This window comes from Pogonomyrmex barbatus, unplaced genomic scaffold (assembly GCF_055798465.1).
Source record: "Pogonomyrmex barbatus isolate J1 unplaced genomic scaffold, ASM5579846v1 scaffold1, whole genome shotgun sequence".
Taxonomy (NCBI): Eukaryota; Metazoa; Arthropoda; class Insecta; order Hymenoptera; family Formicidae; genus Pogonomyrmex; species Pogonomyrmex barbatus.
The window spans coordinates 194,012-218,643 of NW_028297098.1; the positions used below are offsets into that span (position 1 = coordinate 194,012).

At 43.7% G+C, this 24,632-nt stretch overlaps 3 protein-coding genes across 11 annotated transcripts in view; 2 read left to right on the forward strand and 1 right to left on the reverse strand.

Annotated features, from left to right (window-relative positions):
• The window catches only part of LOC105430009 (uncharacterized), a 33,836-nt gene extending 24,519 nt beyond the window's left edge, over window positions 1-9,317 (forward strand). For 5 of the 6 annotated variants that reach the window (XM_089085197.1, XM_089085195.1, XM_089085193.1 and 2 more), the window contains 5 exons: window positions 3,783-3,900; window positions 4,224-4,377; window positions 4,460-4,619; window positions 4,758-6,453; window positions 6,891-9,317. In XM_089085197.1, coding sequence (XP_088941323.1) covers window positions 3,783-3,900; window positions 4,224-4,377; window positions 4,460-4,619; window positions 4,758-6,245 — 1,920 coding nt within the window. In that variant the 3' untranslated portion in view covers window positions 6,246-6,453; window positions 6,891-9,317. The remainder of the gene's footprint in view (window positions 1-3,782; window positions 3,901-4,223; window positions 4,378-4,459; window positions 4,620-4,757; window positions 6,454-6,890) is intronic. The other variant, XM_089085196.1, reaches the window with a different exon arrangement.
• Window positions 9,318-9,491: 174 nt separating this feature from the next.
• Window positions 9,492-13,599, reverse strand: Cog7 (conserved oligomeric Golgi complex subunit 7). The gene is made up of 11 exons (XM_011643314.3): window positions 13,458-13,599; window positions 13,065-13,154; window positions 12,246-12,431; window positions 12,038-12,169; window positions 11,735-11,918; window positions 11,467-11,660; window positions 10,895-11,386; window positions 10,683-10,803; window positions 10,442-10,615; window positions 9,912-10,370; window positions 9,492-9,824 (listed from the first exon to the last, which is right to left on the reverse strand). The coding sequence occupies exons 1-11, from the start codon at window positions 13,458-13,460 to the stop codon at window positions 9,652-9,654; spliced, it is 2,208 nt and encodes a 735-aa protein (XP_011641616.2). The 5' UTR covers window positions 13,461-13,599; the 3' UTR covers window positions 9,492-9,651.
• Window positions 13,600-14,930: 1,331 nt separating this feature from the next.
• Window positions 14,931-24,632, forward strand: part of LOC105430014 (uncharacterized) — a 108,835-nt gene continuing 99,133 nt past the window's right edge. Inside the window, exons 1-2 of one of the 4 annotated variants that reach the window (XM_089085201.1) lie at window positions 14,931-15,072; window positions 16,725-22,776. The gene's annotated coding sequence lies outside the window, so the exon portion shown is untranslated. Of the gene's footprint in view, window positions 15,073-16,137; window positions 22,777-24,632 lie in introns of those variants that run through there. The other 3 variants (XM_089085202.1, XM_089085204.1, XM_089085200.1) reach the window with 3 other exon arrangements.

A 24,632-nucleotide genomic window follows, 5' to 3' on the forward strand; every position in this document is an offset into this window, starting at 1 on the left:
CGTCTTATCGCCTAATCAAAAACTGAAAAAAACCAATTGCAAAAAAAAAAAAAACCAATCATCGCCATCCGCCAAAAACCACGCACGGCCAAACACCGAGCACCTAACCACCGTCCGATCATCGCCTTAACCGTTGCTTAAGAAATCTGTCTACACCGAATCGTCGTCGTCCACGCGAAATTCTGCCACCTGACCCATAACAACAACCACCAACACGAACAAAATTGCCAAATTGCTGATCGATCAAAACGCAAAAAAAATTTGTACATATCAAAATCAAAATCAAAAAAAAAAAAACAAAAAATTCGGCGTCACACGATAGAATCTCCCGATCGTATTCCCGACCACGACGAGTGCACTCCCCGATCGTCAATCAGACCCGGCGATTTCTAGCTTAGCCAACCCCAGAGCGACGGCGTGGTTAAACAACCAGTTGGACGGGTCGGATTATTATCCGGACGGCAGCGTGGCCTACAATCGTCCGCATGCTAGACTCAACGACGACGTCGCGATGGGTGACACGGACGCAACTGTCAGCTGGGAGCACGGCGACTCGACGACGTCGGACGACGACGAGGAGATAATGCAGGAACTGCCGACGACGGACACGGAGTGCGAGTTGCTGCCAAATGAGCAAAACCCGACGGTGTTTAAGGTGCCCGAGGAGGAACCCCCGCGAAAATCGCGGAAGTCCAGGAAGGAGCGCGGCACCAGCGCCGTAGCCAGACGACAGAAGACTCGAGCCTGCAAATTGATCACGAAGAGTTACGATGTGGAATTCAGCGACGACGCCGAGGCCAATTGACTTAGAGAGATAGAGAAGAGGAAAGAGGGGCGATTCGATATAGACGGTGGAAAAACTGGAGGTGAACCACCAGAACAACGGAAACCTCTGGAAAGCGGACCGATCAAGAATATGAGAAGCTGTTGTCATAGATAATGGATAACGATTTTCTGATGTATTATTATCGAGATAGATACGTAAAAGACTTTCTTACGTTGCGAAAGAAAGCGCTGTGAAGATCGATGACAGAATTTTTTTGTATGTTGTGTACTCGCTTTGATATTTTTTTTTTTAATGCAATTTACCACGAGTTTCTCTCTTTTGAGTTTTTTTCTTTTTTTCTTTTTTATGCGAGACGAAATTCTTTGCGTTCACGAATATTCACGATAAATGTTCACTTAGTAATTTACGTATATAACTTTCTTTCTGTATTGCTTTCGTGAATATAAAAATTGTAAACATTGTATATGATTGTTTAACTGTGGACAATACATTTTAGCGGTAAAAAGGTTGTTTGATACACTGATAGATAAGAAACGTAAATTTTTTTGTACGATCTTGTATCTTTTTTTTTTTTACAGAGATACGTAAACTGTCGAAAAGACTTTGATCGTTAAGATGATTGTAATGGAGAACTTTTAATCATGTACACATTCGACCATGATAAGACTTGTTACTAGTTATTCGCACTCACTCGTATGCCTTACTACAATTTGTATTTTTCCACATGAACTTTGTTCAATTCTATAAATCATAAGAATTGCATATCTTACCGTCTTAGCTAGATTATAAGATAGCTTCGAGATTCATAATCTTGATATTTTTATGTTTAATATTCATTACGCACATTGTCTTGGCGTTGATAATAATAATGCCAATTGTCAACATACGTCGTCAATCAATAGTTTAAAAATGATAATGAAACATTGTCCAAGTCGAAACATATCAAAGAAATAACTTGAAAGTATTAATTGGAAATTCTATATAACTAATTGTCAAAAAACAAAATTACATTTTTTTGCTATCATGTTGTTCTTATCTTTTGCGATTTTTCAGCAAATTCAATAAATTTAATAGTGCGTTTAATACAATCAATCATATATGATTAATTGCATTCGATGATTAAGACTACGCAATATTTTTTTCAATTATACACAATAAGTTTCTCAAATTCTGCCGAATATTTTTATACGTAATTCTAATAAAAATATACATTTTTTAACAAATTTTTTTTTATTGAGTGAATCAAATATTATAAATGCGATTTAATTCAATTTGCTAAACTGCAAAATGCAGATTTTTAAAAAGTAATGTCAGAACAAATTGACATCTTCGTCGATTCTTAAAAATTCTTCTGCGTAGTTCTACAGTTAAGTGAATTTCCTTTTGACTTGTGTATGTTACAAGTAGAATTGTTATTTATTTAAAAGGACAACGAATCTCAAATTTAAATCAACTCGATCCGTTGTGACGTAACTGGAGCTTCAAACGCATTGTTGTTTATATCTCATCCATAACTCACTTGTTCGATAAATCAGATATTCTAAAAGATAAGAAGTGAAGCTCGGGAAAAAAGTTGTTACGGAAATCGAGTAAACAATGCATCCAACGAGAGATGAAACGACGATTGCGTGCTCGCGTAACCGTTGTCGTCGTTGTGTAGTTAGTGTTATTCGCGTGTTTGTGTATTTGTCATCTCGTTTATGCGTGCCACCTGCGAAGTTACCGATTTGTATTAGATTGCGCGCACATGAAAAAATTATAGCGGCAATAAAGCCTATTCCGTCGTTGACGAACGAATGTTTGGCATGTTCTCTGTCATTTCGGACAGAGCAGCGCTGATAAAAATGCTCGCCCGCTAGTCGTTTTGACGTCGCTCGTTTATGGAGACGCATAGACGGAAAAAGACGCGTGTATCCTTGCAATTGCATGAAAAAGAGAGAGAGAGAGAGAGAGAGAGAGAGAAAGAGACGTTTTTCATCGTGCTGCAGTTGAAGTGTACACGTAATCCACGGGATAACCGCGACCGTGTGACTGAATGCTTCGACTGTAACATGTGTACGTTGTGTACGTTGTGTATAGTTCGCGGTGAACTATCGGGGATCAATATATGGGGGGGGGGGGGAAAGCGTATAGGTCAGTTTTTGTCTTTGCGGTCACAAAGACAATTCCTGACCGCGCAAACCCGGTGCCTTCTCGCGGCCATCACATTGCCATCGATTTTTCCATGTGCGTGCGCTTAGTGTTAAAGCTGTCTTTAGCGAGTAAGATTTTTGTATCCGATCCCAAAGACTCTAATTATTATGATGAGCTGATTTCTTTTTTTTTTTTTTTCAAATAAAAGTATTGCTTGGATGAGCTCTCGGTCCTCTCTGTTTTTTCTCGTTCATCTCGTAGCAATGAGATCCGCGTCCTGCCTTACATCGTCTCCCGAACTGTATCCCGAACGGTGATTTCATTGCAGGCATTAATTCCCGCACCAGCAGCGCTCTTTCTTTACAAAAGATATATAAGTTCACCTCCAATTAAATAGAAACTAATCGTTAGACGACACGTTATGTTAGACAACGCAACGTTACTCACGCATACTGCACGCATTTATATCGCGTGCTTCTGGACGGCGCATGTTAACAGAAAGATATATACATATATATATATATATATATATATATATATATATATATATATATATATATATATATATATATACGAACGTCTGGGAAAAGCAAGAAATCGCCTTTGGATTGATCTAAATACGGCGTAGGGGGAGTTTGACCGGGTTCACGACCGGGTGACGGCAGATAACACATTAACATCTTTTTGGTTGGTAAGACTTTTATTTTGTTTTTTTTTACTTAGTCGACTTACTCTCTGAGTTTCTCTCGATGACTTAATTCTTTTTTTTTCTCTCTCTCTTTTTTTTCTCTCTCGCAGCAAGTAACACGTTGACCGCGTTGTCTGCGGTCACATATATTTCACGAGCGATTTCCTTTTTCAGGGCGGCGGCGGACTGGTGCAACAATTGAGGAAAAGCTACAGCCTCAGTGATCTAACCGGCGAGAAGGAGGACGAAAATAGAAACACACCCGATGCGCGTGACGAGACAGACATGGAAGGTAGCTGGTCTCTATCGTTGCGCCAATTAAATGGAGAGTTTGAAGAAATAAAAGTGAAACGTACTCGAGTTTAACGGACAAGAGAACATTTCGCAAATATTTCTCGCTCCTTCTTCCTCGCATCTTTGCATCCTTTGTCGATTTTGTAATTAAATCCGCCGTCATTTTTTTTTAATTCTGTATGAATTATATACATAATAAATTCTTAAAAGAGATCTAGGAATATATCGTTGAATGCAAAACAAAATTAATAAAATTCCAATCCGCTTAATTATGACGATTTACCTTGGAGTAAATAAAGATCTGATTCTCATCTATTGCAGTAGAACCTCGTCGAAGAGAGCACGTCGGCAGAAGAGGCTATAGTCCTCGCAGGACCCAGTCCAGCAGCAACGCATCCCGAGTAGAGATGTATTTTTCCGAAGTGGATGTCGATGTGCGGCAGCCAAGGCCTAGAGAACCCATAGCTAGTTTGACGTACGTAATTCGCGCAACGATTGCAAAAATTACTGTTGACGTTGAACTATGCCTATGTAACGAGTCCCTTCATGTTTTATAGAAATATAAGGTCCTCGGATGACATATCTAGCGGTTACAGTAGCGGCGAGGCGCTGCAGTCCCAGCGCGCGACATCTCAGGGCGACTCCTTAGTGAGAACGTCGAGCGTCGGTGCGAGAACACGCATGAAGCCACGTTCCACCACGAAGAAAACGCCCGAGGTAAGCCCGATCAACCGTACGGACTAATAATCATACATCGGTGTCATTAACAAAAAAAGAAAGAGATCACATCTTGTCTTTGATACGCATTTCATCAACTCAATTAATGATACGTACCTTCTTTTGTGATCTTTGAAGGACAGAGGCGAGGATTTCGACCGAACATCTCCCGAAAATGTTTCCCTACCGTCGTCCCTACCGTCGTCCCTGAACGTCCTCACTCCCGAACAAGCTGTCGAACTTTTGCTATTGTTGTCTCAGAATAATAAATCGATAGACCGCTCGACATTCGAATCTGTTATCACTTGTATTGATAGCGATAAATTTGCAAACGAAAACCAATCCGCAATGAAAATAGAAGATAATGAGTCGTCGTCGTCGTCGACGGAATCGAGCGGCGAGTTCGTTGACACAGACTCAGCTCAAATAGACGTACAAACAGTGCAAACCATAGAGATCAAGAATATCTCGACGGAGAATTTGTCGATACTTACAATGATGAAAAGCGTAGACAGGATAAATACCGATAGCTCGATAAAAGAATCTAATTTTCAGCAAATCGATTCTAACGCGCAAATTGACTATATTGATGACGAACCGAAAGGCAATCAAGTAGCTGTTTCCCAAAAGCCTGACGTAGGAGCTGATCTCGAACGAATAACTGGCGAGATTTGTCAGCAAAAATTCGACGAGCTGAAGCAATTGCTGGACGATGCGCATAAAGCCGTAACGGGCCTTGTGTCCTCCCAAGAAAAGTTGAATGCGATCGATAGAGGTAAGGAACATGCAAGTATACGAGAAACTGAAATTGACGATTCGTCGAGCATTCGTGCCCGCGATGTCGTGACCCAGCCTCCCGTTACACCGAGCACGTCGATTTACGACCTCGACGGTGATAATCGCGCGGGAAAATACCATAAAAAGCCCGCTCCGAAAGCTCCAATAAGTAACGAGGCGATAATAAATAATGAAGATATTAACGAGAACGAGTCTCAAAATGCTCTGAAGGCCACCTTGGTCATTAAAACTGGAACGTTAAGAACTGTCTCGAACGCGGATGCTACGAAAGACATATTCTTGGCGCACGCCCCGGACACGAAAAAGAAAAAGAAGAAATCTAATAGATTACGCGCTAAGGAGAATTTTTCCAAATTATTAACGATCCCGAAGAACATTTTTCACAGCGCTTTCCACAAGGAGCAAAGCGGAACTTCTTCCAAGGATGAAGATTCCAGTTCGACATATTCCGAGACGAGTGGATCCGCGTCGAGGTCGGGTAGCATTGGATCCCAGGTGTTCGTGGACACATCTGCAAAATTATCTGCTTCAAAACAGGAAATGGATGTGGAAGAAATTCCACTGAGACCGGAGCGTAATGACAGTACTAAAAATTTTGATAGAGATATGAATTCTTTCGCTGAAAAATTGTGTACTAAGGTTGCACCTTTGAATGAAGTCGAAACGGATCTTAAAATAGAGAATAATAAAAAAGAACAAAGTACAATGAATGTGGAAAAATTTGAAAATGATGAAAAAAACCACGAAAAGAAATATAGGTCGGAAACTTGTGAATCACAGTCGCTGATCCACAGTGGCAAGAAAGAAATAATCACTGATATTAATTAAAAGCATTTTATTAATGTCTCATATTTCACAGGGAAATTATGTTAGCTGTGTTAAATAATTACGTATATCTGTTTTTTCTTTCATGTTTTTAAAATATCATAAAAGCTTGTTCCTTTTCCCTCTATCCCATTTTCTATATCTCATATTATCCTATACTTTATCCTAATTGGAAATCCGGACAGAAGAGATGGACTGTTCCATTAAGATCGTATGGACTAGTTTTGTTGAGTTCTGAGTTCTGAGTTAATCCGGCATTAACTACAATTTCTGTTTTTAATCGTTTAAAACACATAACATCATCCTCAACTTTTAGTCCTGCATGATGTTAATTTCTGATGTGACATTATGATGCAATCAATAATGCATAACTTTCTTGAATTGTACAATTGAATGTCCTGTTCATTTAAGATGAAGAATTTCTAATATTTGAATTATCTTATGATTGGCTTATAATATAAATAATGCATATTAAATTATCCAAATTGCAGTTTAAACTTTTTAAAAATGTGCTCTCCTTTTTTTTACCATTTACTGACCAATTTTCATCAGAAATATGAAAAATGGCGAAAGAGATTGACAACACGCCATCTAAGTTCCATGATAACATTGTATCTTATAATAACATTGTATCTTCGTGTATTTCAGATAACGAGTTTCGCTACTTTGCCTCGCAGTAAGAAGACTAGTAAGAAAAAAGTGGCATGAAACCTTCCTGCTGCTGACCGCATTAAGGAATAAGACCAAGTCTCTTCTAATGGAAGTAAAAAGAAATTATCTTCATCGGCGTGCGAATCTAATTTTGCACGAGTTAAGGAATAATGGGCACATTGTCGGTCAGCAGCGAATTTCGATTAGCCAAAACACGCGATATATACAGTTGAATGTTTCTAGCACCAGTACATTTCTTAATTTAGCTTTTCGATTATTAATTTAACGTATCGATCGATTAGTTTCCATCAGTCCGAGAATAGAGAAAGTTTTGTCTTCTCTCTTCTATCTGTTTGCAAGGAGCCTGCCGAATATACGCGAGGGATGAAATAAAATCGACAGCTTTGTCATTTTCAAGAACGAAGAAACATACAATGTTTATATATGTATATCGAACGCCGATCATGTCGGGTCACGTCGCACCGTCGCTCACAGCTCATCCGACACGTTGTTACATGATTCAATAATTTCCCATGTGTATCTTAAACTCTCGCGAGAGAGATCAGTTTAACTTTTATATGCTAACGTTTAATAGTGCTGTCGTAGATAGGGAGAACTTGATACATATTGCATGCGGTACATCTGCTTATGAATAGGCTTTGGTTATACGTACGAAACGAAACTTGCCATAATTGCGGCGTAGTCGAGAACAGAAAAAGAAGAAAAAGAAGTTTACTATCAGAACGGATCAGCGCGATACTTGACCCGCCGTCAGGATGATGTAGGCGATCGCCGCGAACAATAAAAGAATCACCATCAAACCAGCGATTGCGAAGCCGCAGGATGACTTCGATATATTGCGAACGCTATTGTAATCGAACAAATTGAATCTAGTCAATCAGGAAGATGAGTGGAAACTCAGACCATACTGAAATAGTGCCACGCAATTGTCCTATTGTATAATCCTCTTTTCACTATGAAATAATAATTGTTTGATGGACCGTGTCTAACTACGATTGTGTATGCGTCACGGAGTATTGTGTGGACTTAATAGCTGTTTTCCCCTCGCACGGAAATCTGAAGTTTCGAGAAATCACGCGAATTTCTTAAAATCTCCGAAGATACGATCTTGCGTAAAGATCAATGATCTTTATTAATGACAAATTGTTAAGAGTACTGTTAACTGTGTAAGATCACTTTCAGTTTCTGCACGCTTGTAACTTGAAGACAAGATTGCCATGTACTTTGATAGCCAGTTTATTTCACGACTACTGACCTATTCTAGACATATTCTTAACTTTTCTCATATCAATTTTATTGCGCTCATAATTTAGAATTCATCTTGTATAATTCATGCAATAAGTTAAGTATTTATCATGCATAATTAGTTTGTAATTACATTTACATTTTTAATTATATTTCGTACTTTGATTAGAGCGAACGATTTCGTATCGTATGCCTATGAAAGACGCACAAGTCCTACGATATTGAATTTATTATATTGAATTTATCATATGTGTTAACTGATTGGTAGATAGTTTATCGTATACTTTAACTTTTATTGCATATCTTAAGCAAAATTAACATATTGCATATTATTAACTTAGAAAAAAGTCATAGAACGCGGCGTTAATTAGTTATATTCGACACATTTGATATATTCGATATGTTACTCGATTGTTGATTTTTCGTGTACAGGTTCTACGTCGAAGTTCATGATATCATCAGGAAGAAAAATGTAGCAAATGCTCTTTATCCATTTCGTGATATATAAATAAATCGTGTAAAAATGAAATCTAAAATATAAAATAATATATATATATATATATTATATATATAATATAATATAATAATATATATATATATATATATATATATAATATATATAAATACGAATCTCTTTATGCAAAATAGATATTTTTATCCAATTCAAATGTGCATATTCGCATTTTGAATTATGTATTTGCTACATTTTATCTATATCTTTATAATATGACTCGTTAAAGAAAACGTTAATATGTATTTGGCTCGAACTTTATATGTATATGCGAGAATATGTGATAAGAGAATGAATGAAAGAGTAAGAGAACATGCTCAACTGTGAATCTCTACCGGTATTAAGTGATCCGGTTTCCTACAGATCTTATATATAAAGATATCTCTCGTTCTTTATAAGTATTTTACGCCTTCGACGCATAAATTGTGTCCCGAGCTATTATGGTGCTGCGATCTTTGTAATTTGTTTTATAGTTCTGTATCATGGTACAGATATATGAGAGAAAGCAGAATACGTCGAAAATACGTTTAGAATAAAGTTATTCTGTGTCCGAGTTTCCGGAAAATTACTGATGGTGCAGAGTCAATCGGTCAACAGTATTTCAGTTCAGGCATAGTGTAGTGAATAAATGACATTAAAATACGATACTTGATGAATACCCGCACTTGTCCTGATCAAATAATATTATATATGTTTGTGTCATTTAAATTAAACTTGAGTTTTATTTCACGAGATTCAGATCTTTTAAATCAGCTTTTTGTTATAATTAAATAAATCTTGCAATATACAGATATTAAATGAAAAGTTAAAACAAGAGTACATTCATATTTAAATGTTCATAATATCTATTGTTTAAATATTATATACATGATTATTTTAAAATAATTACGAATATGCAAATATCGTGTGAAATCTCCATCTTTACCACAAATGAAATAAAGTTTCTCATGTGACATCGCGTTCGGTTTGATGCGGACTATGTCAGCCAGAAGATGTAATGTTACGCATTTGTCTGACTGCAGCTACAACACGAGCATTGCATCCGGAACTTCCACTCTGATAATCCTCCGATGGTAATCTCAGCAATAAGGACATGTGTTGAAGATTTTCCGATAAGCACAGACCAAGTTCCTCCAATACATTACCTAAATAATCTGCAATACATAATCTGACTTTTATCTATCTCTTCAAATATAATTTCTTCAAAAATTGTAAAATTACAGATACAACAAAAAATTTACCAATATCGGTTGCAAGCTGTTTACAAGCAACGGAATTCAATTGGCAGATGCCTAAAGTTTGATCCTGGAACATTTGACACGTTCCTCGAGCAACAATGTCTAAAAGTATACTAGTAAATCCAGATTCAGTCGAGCTTTGAACATATTGCGGATCAGCTGCCTTCAATGCTAGCGTTAAACTCGGATTGTCCCTCAATAGAAATGGTTCCAAATGCTGTGGCAATGTCATTAAATATTGTCCGACCTGTGTGATATATTCTTGAGGGGCGAAACTATAATCCGGTAAATCTAAACTTAGATTGGACATTTTGTTGGTTTCCAATGACCAAGCGGGTGCTTTTTGCACCAGCAGCAATTGAGAGAAAATTGGCGCAAAAATAACTTCGTACGTAATATGATGTAAATCAGTGCAAAGTTTTTGAATAGATTTTATAATTGAATCGAGAATCGTTTTGTCCTCTGCAAAAAAATATCGAATATTTATCTCTTACGATTCTTATACATTTATTAAGCGCACATATACTATATACCTCTTTGGAAAGATGCAACAAGATTTTCCAGATCAGTACATCCTGATGAGGTTAACAACAACTTCTTGTACTGACAAAAAACACTACCGTTCGTATTTTGTAATTTGTTATTAGCTTCTGTTATGTCAATCACAAGCGACTTTTCGAATTGTTGTATTTGATGCAGAAGATCACCTATATAATAACACAAATTAAATTTAACATTCTTGTGTTTACAAATTAGCTGATTGTTGATAATCACCTATAGTTTGCATCAATGTAAGACACATTTGGAACAAATTCCAATCTTCGTGCTTCACTTTCTTCCTCTCGAGTTGTCTTAAACCTTGTTGATATTTCTCGAGATATTTATTGAAATAAATCTATAAAAAATACCGGTATCTCGTCAATGTAATAAGAAATAGCATTTTATAATCATATAGCGTTGGCGCAAGAGAAATCTTTAGTACGTACGTTTAATGATCGCAATAAACCGGGATATCCACAGCCTTCTGTAAAAAGCTTACATCGCTTATTGGCTTCAGCAGCATAACTCATAATCCGCGAAATGCTAAGAGAAAGGGAATTAATAGTATCGCTCAAATCGTCATGCGAACGATCCAAAAATTGTAGTTGTTGTTCCAACTGCGCGGTTTCAAACGTGCTATATTTCGCGACGTAAGGAACGTAAGGCGCATATACAGCTTGCGCTAACGATAGTAACTTTTCGTTCTGCAATTTTCCACGAAGCAACGTCTCGATAGCGCCGCTGAGATTTACGGCAAAATGCCTCGTCATCTGTTTTAATTCGAGTAGAATGGACAATTGAACCGTGTTGGAATGTTGCTTCAGAACTGCCTCTATGCATTCCGGAATACCAGGATCGAGGCTCCTTAAAAGGTCAGCATAAACCTCGATAAGAATATCTATCGAAGTATTAGGAAAGACTTGATGGCACCATTTCACCTTTAACACACAGACAGTTACAGAAAATATTTGCAAAATGGCAATAATAATATTTCGATCTTGGCAGAGATTGCACATACTTGTTCATGCCAAGAAGATAACAGTTTGTCATAATAAGTATGTAGCCAATAGGTAACATTCTCATCCTGTGCTAGCTCAATAGTACGTCTCCATTCTTGGCCCAAAGAAACTTTCAGGCAGTTATGATAATATTTAAGAAGCTGAGGCAGACGTTCCATCTTGCCAAAGATATCCACGTATATTTTCGATTGCTCTAAACATAATATGATACAGATTTTTGCGACGTAAATGACGTAAATAGATTTATTTCAATTCTACAAGTTTTACCTAAATTGGCGGCGGTAAAAGCTTGGACCAACCGCGGACTGGCCATCGCCTCGAGACGATTTTTCAAGCCTTCTAACTGCAACTTTTTATCCTCGTAATCGACAACATTCGCGAGCATAGTTAGAGATTTTTGCATACTAAACAGCTTATTAGATATCGCTTCTATGTCGCCAGATTCAAATACCTGTTTTATTGAGAAGAATAACATAATTAATATTTACAATCATCACATATTCTATTAAAATGTGTGTGTGTGTGTGTGTGTGTGTGTGTGAGGAAACCAACTGGGATTTTTATATATACCTCTTCCACGTCGTTTGCCAACACCGTCCAATTGTCAGCCTCGTGTAATCCTTGCTTAGCAGTTTGCAATTCCGTTTTTATTCTATCAATCTTCTCCAACGTCGCCATAGAAGAAGCTGTATCTTTCTCGATCTGCGTTTCAATGTTTATTTTCCAAAGTTATTACAACGCATCAAGATAAATATTTAAAGAAACTAGATATATCAACCTTTGCGATCTCTTGCTTGACAGCAACCATTTTTTCTCTCAGCGCTAAAGTTTCTTGCTGTAGGAGTTGAGTGTCTCTTAAAATTCTTGGTAAGCTAGAAAGAACCGATTGACTGGTCTCCTCCAAGGCACCATTAACTTGTTGCACATACAACTGCAACTTCATCACTAAAGATGAAACAAAAGCCTGCAAAAAAAAACTCAGCTGTGGTATAAATTTTTAAAAGATATTTGCACATCCATAGATCCTTTAGAATAATTTTTAATAGTATTATAAAAATATTTCTCGTTATTACTCGTATATAATTAATCTCTTATCATTTTATGAATATACAAATTTTATGAATATACAACTTTATGAATATACAAATCCCTTTATTTTTAATTTACAATGACATTGAAATGTTTATCACAAGAAAGATAACAAGTGATTATTCGTGTACGACAATGAAAATTATATTTGCATAATAATTTATTCAAAATATGGAAAAATATACGAATGTCACGGGACAGGCAGGAAGATTTATTATCGGTCGGTAACGTTCCAGTGCGATTTTTTTTCGGAGTGTGAGAGACGCGAGCATCTAAAAATATTATTCCTCGGGGGCTGAAAACCTTCGTTGAAGGTGATGCGAGGAAAGGAATCATCTTGGAAGAAGTCGATCGCGCGGTGTCAGTGACCGCCGCCGCGGTCGGTGGAAGCCGCCAGTTCGTCGGCCCGACGGGCGTCGCGACGACGAGCGAGACTCGAATCCGAGGAGCGATCCCGGGGATCCCGGGAATCGACGGAAGCGGAGATGGTGCGGCCCGTGCGACTTACGTCCTTGTTCTCCTGCGCCTCGGCGGACTTGAACGTCCGGTTGATCCATTCCTTCACGTCGAAGCTGTCCTCGGAGAACGCGGCTACGTCCTGAAACGACCATTTTGAGGTTAGGCTCGTAGATATCCTCTACGCTGTCGGCTCCTTTTCCTCCGATCTTGCCGCTTCTGCCCCTCGCTCGCGAGCCGAATTTGCGATCGTGCAAACCGGAGTCGCGTCTCGCGCGAGAAAAAATCCGTCGATCGCGATCGAGTTTGTGGATCATGTCATGCGATCGAGCGATCGAGCGAGCGAGCGAGCGAGCGAGCAAGCGAGTGAGTCGGGAAAGAGCGTTAAAACGAGGAAAGAAAAAAGAAAAAAGAGAAGCACCGAACCGACACCGCGCTCGCTTACCATGGCAAGGAGAGAGTCACGTTTCCGCGGTCGGTGTTCCGTCGGCAGTCGCGCGCGTTTCGAGGAGGCGATCCTGGGACACCGCCTCTCGCGAGGTGCACCGCGTCAAAGTCGCTCTTTATTCCACGTTCCGTTCGATCGCTCGCGTCGTTATCGTCCGTCGCCACCGCCACCGCCGCCGTCGTCGTCGTCGTCGTCGTCACCGTCACCGTGGTACCGCGTCGAGTGGCGCGCGACACGAAGAGTCGCCCGTCACGCATCAAGCTTGGCCTCGCTCGCCTCCGCGATCGCCTGTCCGCGAAATCTCGCCATTTCGCTGGCGATCCGAATATTCGCAGTTACGTAGCGTGCGTGCCCGCGTGCGTGTAGAAGGGGAAGGAAGCAATAAATTTACGCGAGAGACGGATCGATCGCGCGGTGCATCGTGCCACGACGGACGACACGATGCACGAGGAAGAAGAGGAGGAAAAGAAGGAGAACGACGAGAAGGTTGATCGCCTTCGAGGTGCCTGCGGGACGTCTCCTCGTTTCCTGAGCGTCTGCCAGTCCGACGGAGAGAAATGACGGTGGGCGAGTGTCCGTTTTATCGTGCGCGATGCGTCAGAGAAAAGTGCGTCGGGCTCGAGAAGTCTCGATAGTAAAACAAGAGAATGACAGAGAGAGGGAGCGAGAGAGAATGTGCGTATGTAATGTGAGAAAGGAGGGACGAGAGAAATGCGTATGCGTGCGAGAAACGAGAGAGAGAGAAAGAGAGAGAGAGAGAGAGAGAGAGAGAGCGAGAGGGAGTGAACGATGAGGTGATGAAGCGAGCGACGTCCCTCTTAGCGGCAATTGTGATAAAGACAATTCGTGCGTCTCGAATTCCAGAATACGCTCGTGCCGTTTACACGTCGAGGAGGCCTCTTGTTGACCACCATCCCTCCGCCGCCGCCGCCGCCGCCGCCGCCGCCGCCGCCGCCGCTGCTGCCGCCTTCGTCGTCACCGTCACCGCCGTCGTCGCCGCCGCCCTCTTCCTCCTCTTCCTCCCCCTTCGCGTGATCGGGAGTCCCGCGTTCCTGACTGGAGCAAGGCGCACGTTACACGTTTATTCTGCGGCCGAGACTCCTTCCTACTCCGCAGGTGGTGCGTAACGAGACGGCGAAAAAAAGATCGGCAGGGGGAGGGAGAGACAGACGGAGATAGAGCGGAAGGGAAGAGGGGAGAGAGTGACGAGAGCGAGGGGGAATGGAAAACGGCGTGTTATCGGCCGTTTCCGGGCCCTTTGTCGATCGCCACGCCTTCGAAACTGCGTTTGCGCCACGTTATTTGCGCAACAGTTGGAAGCTGGAATTTTGCCTCCCCGAAAATCACCCCCGCACGCGGCCCAAGTAAGGAGGGGAGAGAGAGAGAGCGACGGGACACGCCGCGCTGCCTTCCCGTCATCGTGGACGAAAATCCAGGAGCAGCTCGCTGGCTGGCCGGCTGGCTGGTTGGCATCGCTACCACTACCATCATCACGATTACTACTACACAACTACTAGTACCATCACTGCCAGGCCCCCCTTGCCCTTCTATTTGCAAGTGGGCCGACCATCGTCGACAGTCCGTGAATCGTGCGCACACATGGCCGATTGCCGTACGTTATATGCACTTATACGGGGTGTACCCGAGAAGACACGCGCTTCCTTAGTGGCTAAGAAGCGAGACGGTTGTTGCGGTCGGTTTCGAGGCGTCCGTCATTATCGGGCTAACGTGCGTGGAAAATTAACAATCGTGGAGTCGATTGTAAAATCAGATTTCAGAGTCGGCGATCACATAGAGAGTTGTTAATTCTTCATCGTAGATCAAGCTCGAGAGATACGTCTCTTACGGAGAAAATTCAAGAGATGTATTATCAAAGAGATGATTTAAATCAAATGAAAATTTAACTCGAGATCGCAGTCGAAAGATCGAGAGGCTCGAGAGCGGGACGCGAGGAAAGTCTGCGATTTCCGGGACATCCCGTATATCGCGTCACATGTTTCTATCGTTTCATACGCTAAATTTAACTGACTGATCCGATCAATTAACCGGCTCGGACGCGAAGGCGTAGTTGTGTGGCGATGCCTTGTGCCGTTTTCTTCATTCTTCGCATAGCATTCGCAGATACGACGCTACGCGTACGGCGAAATGAATTTCTCGCGAATACTTGCCGGATGTGAAATTCACCGACAAATCGAAATTCAATTTCGCCACACTCGTCTCACGCAACACGCCGCTTCGCGCCACGCACTTCGAGGTGCATCCGACGCATCCATGCAGAGATCCCACTTTACGCATTGTTAAACGACGCCTTTTTACAAAATTATAACGAACTCTTGAGAATCGAGAAAAAGTGATCTGGCCTATTATTATGCATCAATATATCGATTGGACACGTGACAAAATTATAAGATCTTTTTTTTTTTTCAACCCGCACTCCAATCTGGCATCGTAGATTGATGATCGACTTGCTATCCCCGGTCGTTATCGCCGACACGTAAATCGACACGCGGATGATAGATAGTAAGGACTCATGGAAAAAAGATCGCCCGTAAGAATGGCAGCCCCCTTTCTTCCCATCCTATTGCGTGACTGCCGTCCGCCTCGTATGATTCGGATAATCAATGGACATTTTTCAATGTTCCTTGAATGTCCCGTACGACATTTATGTATCCAGCGAATATTGTCAAGTTTTGAATGTCCAGCTTTTCCGTCAATACTACGTGAACGAAATAAAAAAATTAAAAAAAATAAAAAAAAAAGAATAGAGTTTCTAAGTATTCGGATACCAGAAATCTAAATTCATTGAGAGAATCTAAATTTGACGTTTCGACTATTCGGGTAGGATCTTAGAAAATTCAAATCTTTGAATAATTCAAATTTATTCGAGTAAGTTAGATTCGGACGAATCTTGAAATCCTACTTTAGAGGAATCATGTAATTTATTCACAATGATACCTAATTGATCATTTACTTTCAACTTTCGCGGAACGATAGATTATGGCGGATTTTGTGAACATTGGCGGAATTGAACATTCAAAAACTCTGGATTGGATATCTGCGCTGGATATTCGCGAGTGCAGCGGCAGATGCGAGCGACGACGTCGATCGACGGCGTCGCGTAAGCTCGACGGTGCCGATCGACGGAGCCACGCATCCTACGCGCATTTCCTCCGTCCATCGGGTTTGTGAGAGACCCGACAATTCCGCCGCTTCTTCGCCGCCGTGGCATTCGACAATCCGATCGAAGCGCCAGCATTTTTCCAGAGCGGCGGAATCGCGGAGTCGCCACCCCGATCGCTGTTCTCCGCTGGGCCCCGCGCGCGGCCATGTAGCGCACAACGCATACTCGGGGCCTGTTGGGAGAAGGGCAGAAGGAGAAGCATCGGCAGCGGCCTTGAGGCTGAGTAGCAGCCAATCCCAAGCCCCCGCTCGCTAAAGGAGGTGGCGCGGGATTGGCTGATCGTTCTCCACGGTACCAACCGCGACTTCCGGGCGCTTCCGGTCGGGACCACAGGCCGATTCCCCACAAGCGGCCAGGGGGCCTCTGGTGAGTTTAGCGCACAGGTAACGCCGTTTCTTCTCTATTTCTTCTTTTTCTTCTTCTTCTTCTTCCTCTTCTACTACTTCTACTTGTTTTTCGCCTCTCTCGCAAGCACTGTCCTCCCAGCACTCTGTTCGAGCAGCAGCAGCAGCATCTGAGAATTGCAAGTAGGTGCCAATGCGCGCGATGAGGAGCCGACTTTTTTCCCGCGTTCGCGAAAATCTGGATATCTAATATCGCCAGTCGACGAATCGAAATCTCTGACGCAGTTTCGGTGAGTTCAAAGAATTCTTCCGTGCTGTAAACGCGAGAAAAAGGAACGCCGACCGTCGTGTTCTCCGCTCGTCGCAAAAGTTTACGATTAATCTCAAGGATATCATTTCGGAACTAGAACTGGAAAGAGGACCGAGGTTCGGATTAAACCGATTCTATAGTCTCTGGTTCCAGTTCTGAGAAGCGAAATAATAGTTTAAATCAACGTTCGATAGAACTGATCCGCATGAATTATTTTCGTTTTCTCTGAAGGATCCTGTGAAGAACTCTCCAAAATCAGACCGGTTTCGATCCTTCGAGGCTATCACGTATAACTACGCGATATAACTAATACACCTTCCTCGGCGTGTTTCGGTATATCATCTTACTCGAGCGAAACATTCTCGCACGTTCGGTGGCGATTCTTTGCGCGTTCTCGAGATCGGCGCAATCTCAACGAGCTCAATTCTCGATACTTTGGATGCGAAAAAGCAACGTTTTTCGCCTGTAGCGATCGGAATATGATCTCTACGAAATTATTCCGGTTTCAAATTCCAGACTCGTCGAAAAAGAAAATGAAAAGGAAAATACTCCGGCAAATTTGCCAGCGCATTTATCGCAGCTTAACATAAAACAGGCTCCTGAACGCAACTCGATGGTGACTGTGCAGCACAGGAAATCGATCTCTTGTCCCACCATTCTATATTTTTCTCTTTTTTTTTTTTTTTTTTTTTTTTTACGTATTTTGTACATATACATATTTTTTTATGTCGCCGCGCGCGCGAAACACCACTCGACTTGGTGATACATGCTCGGCTGTCTGTGTTGCGGCACAGGAAATCGATCTCTTGTTGATCTTTCTTTTTTCTTTTTTTTTTTTTTTCCTTTTCTTTTCTCTTTCCTGCGCGCGGAGAAACGCAGCGTTGCCGACTGCAGGACGATTTTCGTTGCGATTATGAACCGCTGATGGATCGCTGATACGCTATTATCATTTCTCCCTTGCGCTACACATAAATACACACAGTCCGTTCTATACTAAACTTTGGTGTCGGCCCCTAATTTTCTCTCTTTTTGGGGGCGGTGCTATGTCACATACTTTACGGCTGCGATACGTTACATTTTGGTCCAGCCGATACTCTTATACATATATATATATATATATATATATATATACATATATACATATATATATATTTCTTTCGCACCTTTCTCGGTCCTCCCAGCGCACATGAAACCAACGCTTCGGCTAATTTTACTGTGCAGCTTGGTTAAGTTTATCAATATATATATATATATTAAAAAAAAAATAGACCCTCAGACAATTACTCATATAAACTCACGGGCGAGTACTTGTGGTTAGGGTGCTGCTGTATTGTATGATGTATATATTATATATGCGTTAAATTACCATATATTATATGCTCCCAACTGCACGTATACTTCATTATCGGCACTCCCTTGCGGAATGAAAGCCTCCTTAGAATATGCGCTCTTTGCTAAGTAGTGCCGTATCTTTAATCATGTCGACGTGAGTTTACGGCTGTGAGAGTGCGGTGCGAGGCGCCCATAACTCAATCCCGCCGCATCTGTGCTAACGATCGACCGTAAGATATACCATCCCCGCGATTCTCGACCGAGGTCTCGAAAGTGAGAAATGAAGCCAGTGCATATCGCCTAGTTGATTTTTCGATGTTACAGGTACGCGGAAACGCACTTCTAGCGCTCACAAATAAATATAGAGATTTGTTTTCGCGTGCTGTAACGTCGAAATCTTCATTATTTAATCGACGTATCATCCAAAAATCTAAGAAAAAAAAAAAAATATCCAGAATGCACTTTCGAAGAAAGAGAACGTTTTTCGGAAATCGCGCGACTCGCTCGTTTTTAATTTCGCAGCATTTCCGGAAAGCAATCGTTAAATTTGGTCTGACGTTTCTTACAAGGTAAACGGAAAGTTTTGGAAAGTATGTCAAGGGATGAAACAGATAATTTCCCTTTCATTCTCGTTCGATCGCGGCTTCTATGCTGCGATCCGTGGAAACCGCGTCATCCATGTTTATTTCGCCATCCTTTCATCCTTCTAAGCCAGCTCCTTTGATAAGAAAGAAGACGCACAATATTTTCCCTTTTTACTAAGAAGCGAAGGAAGATATATCAAAATAGAATTTTTCTTAACTCTCTTTGGGGAATCGAGCGAATTTACAGTTTTGAAATACCTTTCGTATATTGCAGTCTTTTGTTAGATAACATTCTGCGAATTACTTGTGCGAGGACATTTTTAGGAGGTATATTTGAACCATCACTATATATAAAAGTTTATTATTTTTTTTTTTCAAGCAATAATATAACAATTAATCAAAAAATAGTGGAGCTTACTATTCATTGTAACAATTTATTTAAAGCGGTTTTATATAATTTTATTGGACTGACTGGGATGATGACTGACGGGACTGATGCGTTTTATTTTGATGCAATAATTTGATTTAGCATCGAGATCTTATCAAAACAAATTTTTACCATTACATTTTATTTAGCGAGAAAACAAAAATATCACGATGGACGCAAAATTCATTGACTCTCGAAAACCCGAGCGAATCGTTTTCAGAATCGCACGTTTTCATAGCACTCTCGCGAACGGTGTATCGCTTCTAAACGCGTGTTTGTCTGCAAAAAGAGCATCGTAGCCCGAAGTAGAAAGGTGAAAGCGTACGCGAATCGAACAATCGAACAGAATCCGGTTGCGATATCTCTCCCGATCCCGATTGCTCTCGACAGCCTTGATCGGTTAACTTTGGCGGGATTCCGTTTCTAGATCATAATCAAATCTAACGAGAGACGCCAGGTCTCTCATTAGCGAAGCGACGTCTAGAGTGACAAAATTGGAGTCACCCAAAATTAAAGCGAAAGTGACTAACGCGATTAAAATTGATTGAGAACCGCTTCCCTGAAGTTTCTCTGAAGCGCAGAGAAATTTTCAACGTTTTTCGTCGCGATACACTCAGCCTTGGATCGCAATTAAATTCCCGCTTGTGGTCCACTTGAAATTAATCGCGGGGAACAACGTCACATTATCCGCTTATGCTCTTGAGGGTTTTTAACTAGCCACTTCTGCTAGAGTGAGCCTCAAAAGCAACTTGTATAGCCATGTCATTAAATAACTGTACTGCGAAAAGACGCGAGCGTACATTCAGGGATAGATTGGTATCGCGACACGTGACAAATGAAAAGAAAGCGGGATGTATTGTCATCCAGTTAATGCGCGGACCGATTTTCGCGCGATCGGGCCCGGTCTTCTCACGAGACGCGATTCTTGCCAATTAGATCGAGGGCCGAGACGCGAACTACATTGTTCGGTCGAACACACAAGCCGAAATGTCGTTAACCCGTTTAATTGCCAGCCGGCGTGTGCATCGCGTATGCGACGCGCGCGAGGGACGGGAAGGTGTAGGAGGCGAAGGAGGGAAGACTCTCGGACTCTCGCGTGCGAGCGGATGATTCTGAATGAAATTTATTCGGGAGGCTAACGGCGGCAGAGACTATACCAAGCGCGCGCGCGCGCGGCGCTGCTTCTGAGAAAATAAACTCTCCCGCGCTTCCACCGCGAGCCCGGCTCGCGCGATCTCCTCCGAGACGAGTTCGCTTCCTTGAAACCGATCGGTCTCTTCGTCGCTTCTCTATCATCTGCTCGAAAAAACGAACAAGAGAGAGGAAGGAAAGAAGAGGGATAGATTGCGCGCAATTCGCTTCGTAGGAGGATAATGGAAAAAAAAAGAAGAAAAACGAAAGGAAAGCCGGGGAGACGCATCCAGGAAAAAAGGGAGAGGGAGAGAAAGGAGAAGAGCGTCGGGTCGAACGGGATATCGAATATGTTTTTTCTTTCTTTTTTTTTGTGCTTCGCGGCCCCTTCTCTCGTCTCCTCGTACGCGTATATTGATTTTTAGAAATTCCTCGCGAGACGGCTGAACAAGCGCGCGAAGCGCACCGGCCATAGGAGCGGCGAACGGCGAGGCGAGGAAGAGAAGGCTCGAGGAGGGAAGAAGCGGCGCGCGAACCACCCACGGCCGCGGCGTCGGCCGCCTTAGGGCGAGCGAGCGAGCGAGCGAGCGAAACGGAGAGAGATATCCTTGATGCGAGTGAATCTGCATGATTCGTGAGAGCGAGTGGTGAATTCGAGGCGAAGGCGGAAAGGAACGTGTGTATTTCTTCAAGCTCTTTATTCGCCGATTCTCTCGAGCGAGGTCAAGTTTCTGCGAGATACAGGGATAACAATCTTTGACGATCCTCACGATCCTATAATACGTTATATCCCCGGCGGAAATGACCCGGTGAAGAATCGCGGATAGGCAAGACGTAAACATGCGAGAAATTCGCATTCTAATTCGAACAACACGGGGGAAATTTCCGGGCCGCGCGAATAGAAGATGCGTTAGGCCTAATCGCGCGCTCTAGACGGCCCTGCTCTCGCGCTGTCGAGAGCAATCGAAGGCAGTCGAAGCTGTCCGAGCGCGCGATCGGCGCGTGGCGGGGTGGAGGGGAGACGATCGCGTCCCTGCTATCCCTACCGCGCGGCATCGTCTTCCCCCACTCAGTCGTGGTCGAGCCGTCGTTTCTCTCGCTCGCGCACGGTCGCTTCCTCCACTCTCTCCCGTGGCGTCTTCCTTCTCCGTCTCGCTCGATCCCTCTCCCGCCGTCTTGCGCCCGTCTCGCTCGCACCCGTTCTAACCCGCTCTGCTAGTTCTTAACGTCAAACCACTTAGGGCCGCGGACCTCGGCAGTCAGTCGATCTTTCCTAGCAGCGGCATTCCGGCATTTTCCACCTGATCGCGCGCGCGGGCGGTCCGGCAAACGCCATTTTGATCGTCGCGTTACGTCGCCGTCGTCACCGTCATCGTCCACTCACGCGTCGCGAGAGTGAGACAGGAGTCTCGTGCGTGAAGCACACGGAGCACGTTCGCATGTGCATGGCAGCGCGGCGCGTCGTCTCGTAACAACATCTGACGGTTGTTCCGAAAGGAAAAAAAAAAACAATATTCGTACAAACTATTACGTGACGCGTACTAAACCGTGACGCGCGTTGGTTAGTGCGGTGCCTGTTTGGTTTTCGTTTCTTCTCTTTTTTTTTTATTTTTTTTTTTTTTTTTTTTTATTCGTTTTTTCCCGCTCCCCGCGTCGAAGAAGAGAGAAAGAGAGGGTGAGAGACAGAAAGAGTACGGGCGCCCCGTGCGTTAGACGAAGAGGGGACGATCAGAACGAAAAAGGACGTCGGGTGTTGTTTTTCCGTCGCGCGAAACGAGTCACCCGCTCGCGGAGCGGCAGCAGAGAGAAAGAGTGCGTGACCCCGCGTGTGTGTGATCACCGTCGCCGCAGCGACGACACGACGACGACGACGACAACTCAACGACATCGTCTCTCATTCTACGATTCTTCTGCTATTGTAACACTCTGCTAAGATCCTTCAGCTGGCACGTCAACGTTTTCGCCGGGGAACACAAACGCTGCCGGAATTCTCTTGTCAGAAAGAGCGTGAGTACTTACGCAAATCTATGCAATTCGGTGTGTCGCCGCGCGTTCGGTGTGCCGCTCTTCGAGCCCCCTCCCCCTCTCATGCCTCCCCATCCCTCCCCTCTGTCCTTCGTCCCCACGCGACGCCCGCACGCACATTCGCTCGCTCACTCACTCACTCGTTCGTTCGCTCACATTAAATCTTGTTTTTTTCCGCCTGCAAGGCACATCGCCTGCCATGTTTGACCGGCGTCTCTCTCTCTCTCTCTCTCTCCCTCTCCCCCTCTCCCCCTTTCATTCTGTCTTTTTGTATCGCTGTCCTTCTCCTCCCCCTTGTTCCATTCTCTCATAACCGTCTCTCTCTTTCATCCGCTACGTCAGTTCCCTCCTCGCCTGTTCCCGCCACATATCTCCCTTCCGCTAGTCCTCCTCCCTCTCTCCGGATGCGTGCGCGATGCGTGTACTACGGGAGCGATCGCGAAATTCGACGGCGCGCTGTGTCGCGTCGCGCCCGCACCGCGCCACGCCGCGTCGCATCGCGTCGCATCGCATTGCATCGCATCGCATCGCATCGCATCGCATCGTATCGCATCGTATCGTATCGCGATGTTGACAACGAAAGACGACGGCGAGCGGCCGTGGACGTGAACGACAGCAGTCGCTGTCAAGCGCGACCGATCTCTTCCCTCCCCTCTGCTTCATCTTCATTGACGCGCTCTCTCGCGTGTTGTTTATCACGTTTTGCGTAATTCGTGCGTGCGCCAGGAGCGGCGAGAGGAAGAGGAGGAGGATGAGGAGGAGGTGGCGAAGACAAGGCGACACTTTGAAGAATTGGAGAGGAGGGAGGGGGGGGAGGGCGAACTCGGAGTGGGAACGCGTCGCCAAGAGAAAAATAATACGGGTCAGGACGTAACGCGGCGTCGTGCCCCCGCGGCACCTAAGCGAGTGCTGGCTGTTGCCACTTGTACGTGTATGTAATCTGTACGTACACGTGTGCGCGTCTCCCTGTGTACGTAACCTGTATGCCTGGCGCGCGTTTCTTGCGCGTTTCCCGGCTTCCTTTCGGGACCGAAGTCTGGCCGAGACCCTCGTCGAGAAAGACGGGAGAACGAACGCGACTGAAAATTTCTTTCACGCTGATGATTCTTGCGATGCGAAACTGCAGAACTGCATAATCCCTCCGCTCGCCCCCTCCCCCCCCCGCCCTCCCCTCTCTCCCCGTCGCGTTTCTTCGTCTCGGGGAAATTGCGCGACGAAGGGAAACACTTTGCTTCCGGCGTGGCGATTCATACGCGGAATATCGACTTACGAATTAACTTAATTTATCGAAATTGTTCCAAGGCTTTACTAAACGCATGCGGATTTGAATACCTAGAGAGGCGCGATAGTTAGTTGTATGTATAGCGGAAAGCATGAGCGTTTTACGGCGTGAACGCGGCATCGCGATTCTTCTCGCAACACGTTACGTTTACGGTAGCCTCCGTCGAATCCGCTTCGCGGGTGTTTGAACTTTCGAAACGTCGAGATAAGATCTCGACGAGGCATGCTCTTTACACGCTCCTGCCTCTTCCTATTCTCACAATTTAAAGACCCCCGTTTTGTAGAGCGGCCGGCCGGTCGGTCGGCCGACTCGTTACGTCTCGATCTGCAGTACGGGAAATGCAATCGAGACAAGTGCGCTCTCGAGCTGGATAAACGACTCGGGAGACGTATTATTTACAAGCCAATAGTACCCGGCATCGAGTAACGCGGGCGTTCGACTCCGACGCGTCCCCTTCCCCCCCTCCCCCCGTCCCCGATCGGAATTGCGATCTGTTGAAAAGGACAGCCGTTCGTAGCGGCGAGGGTAACGGCGATGTGCAACAGGCCCTTTAGGG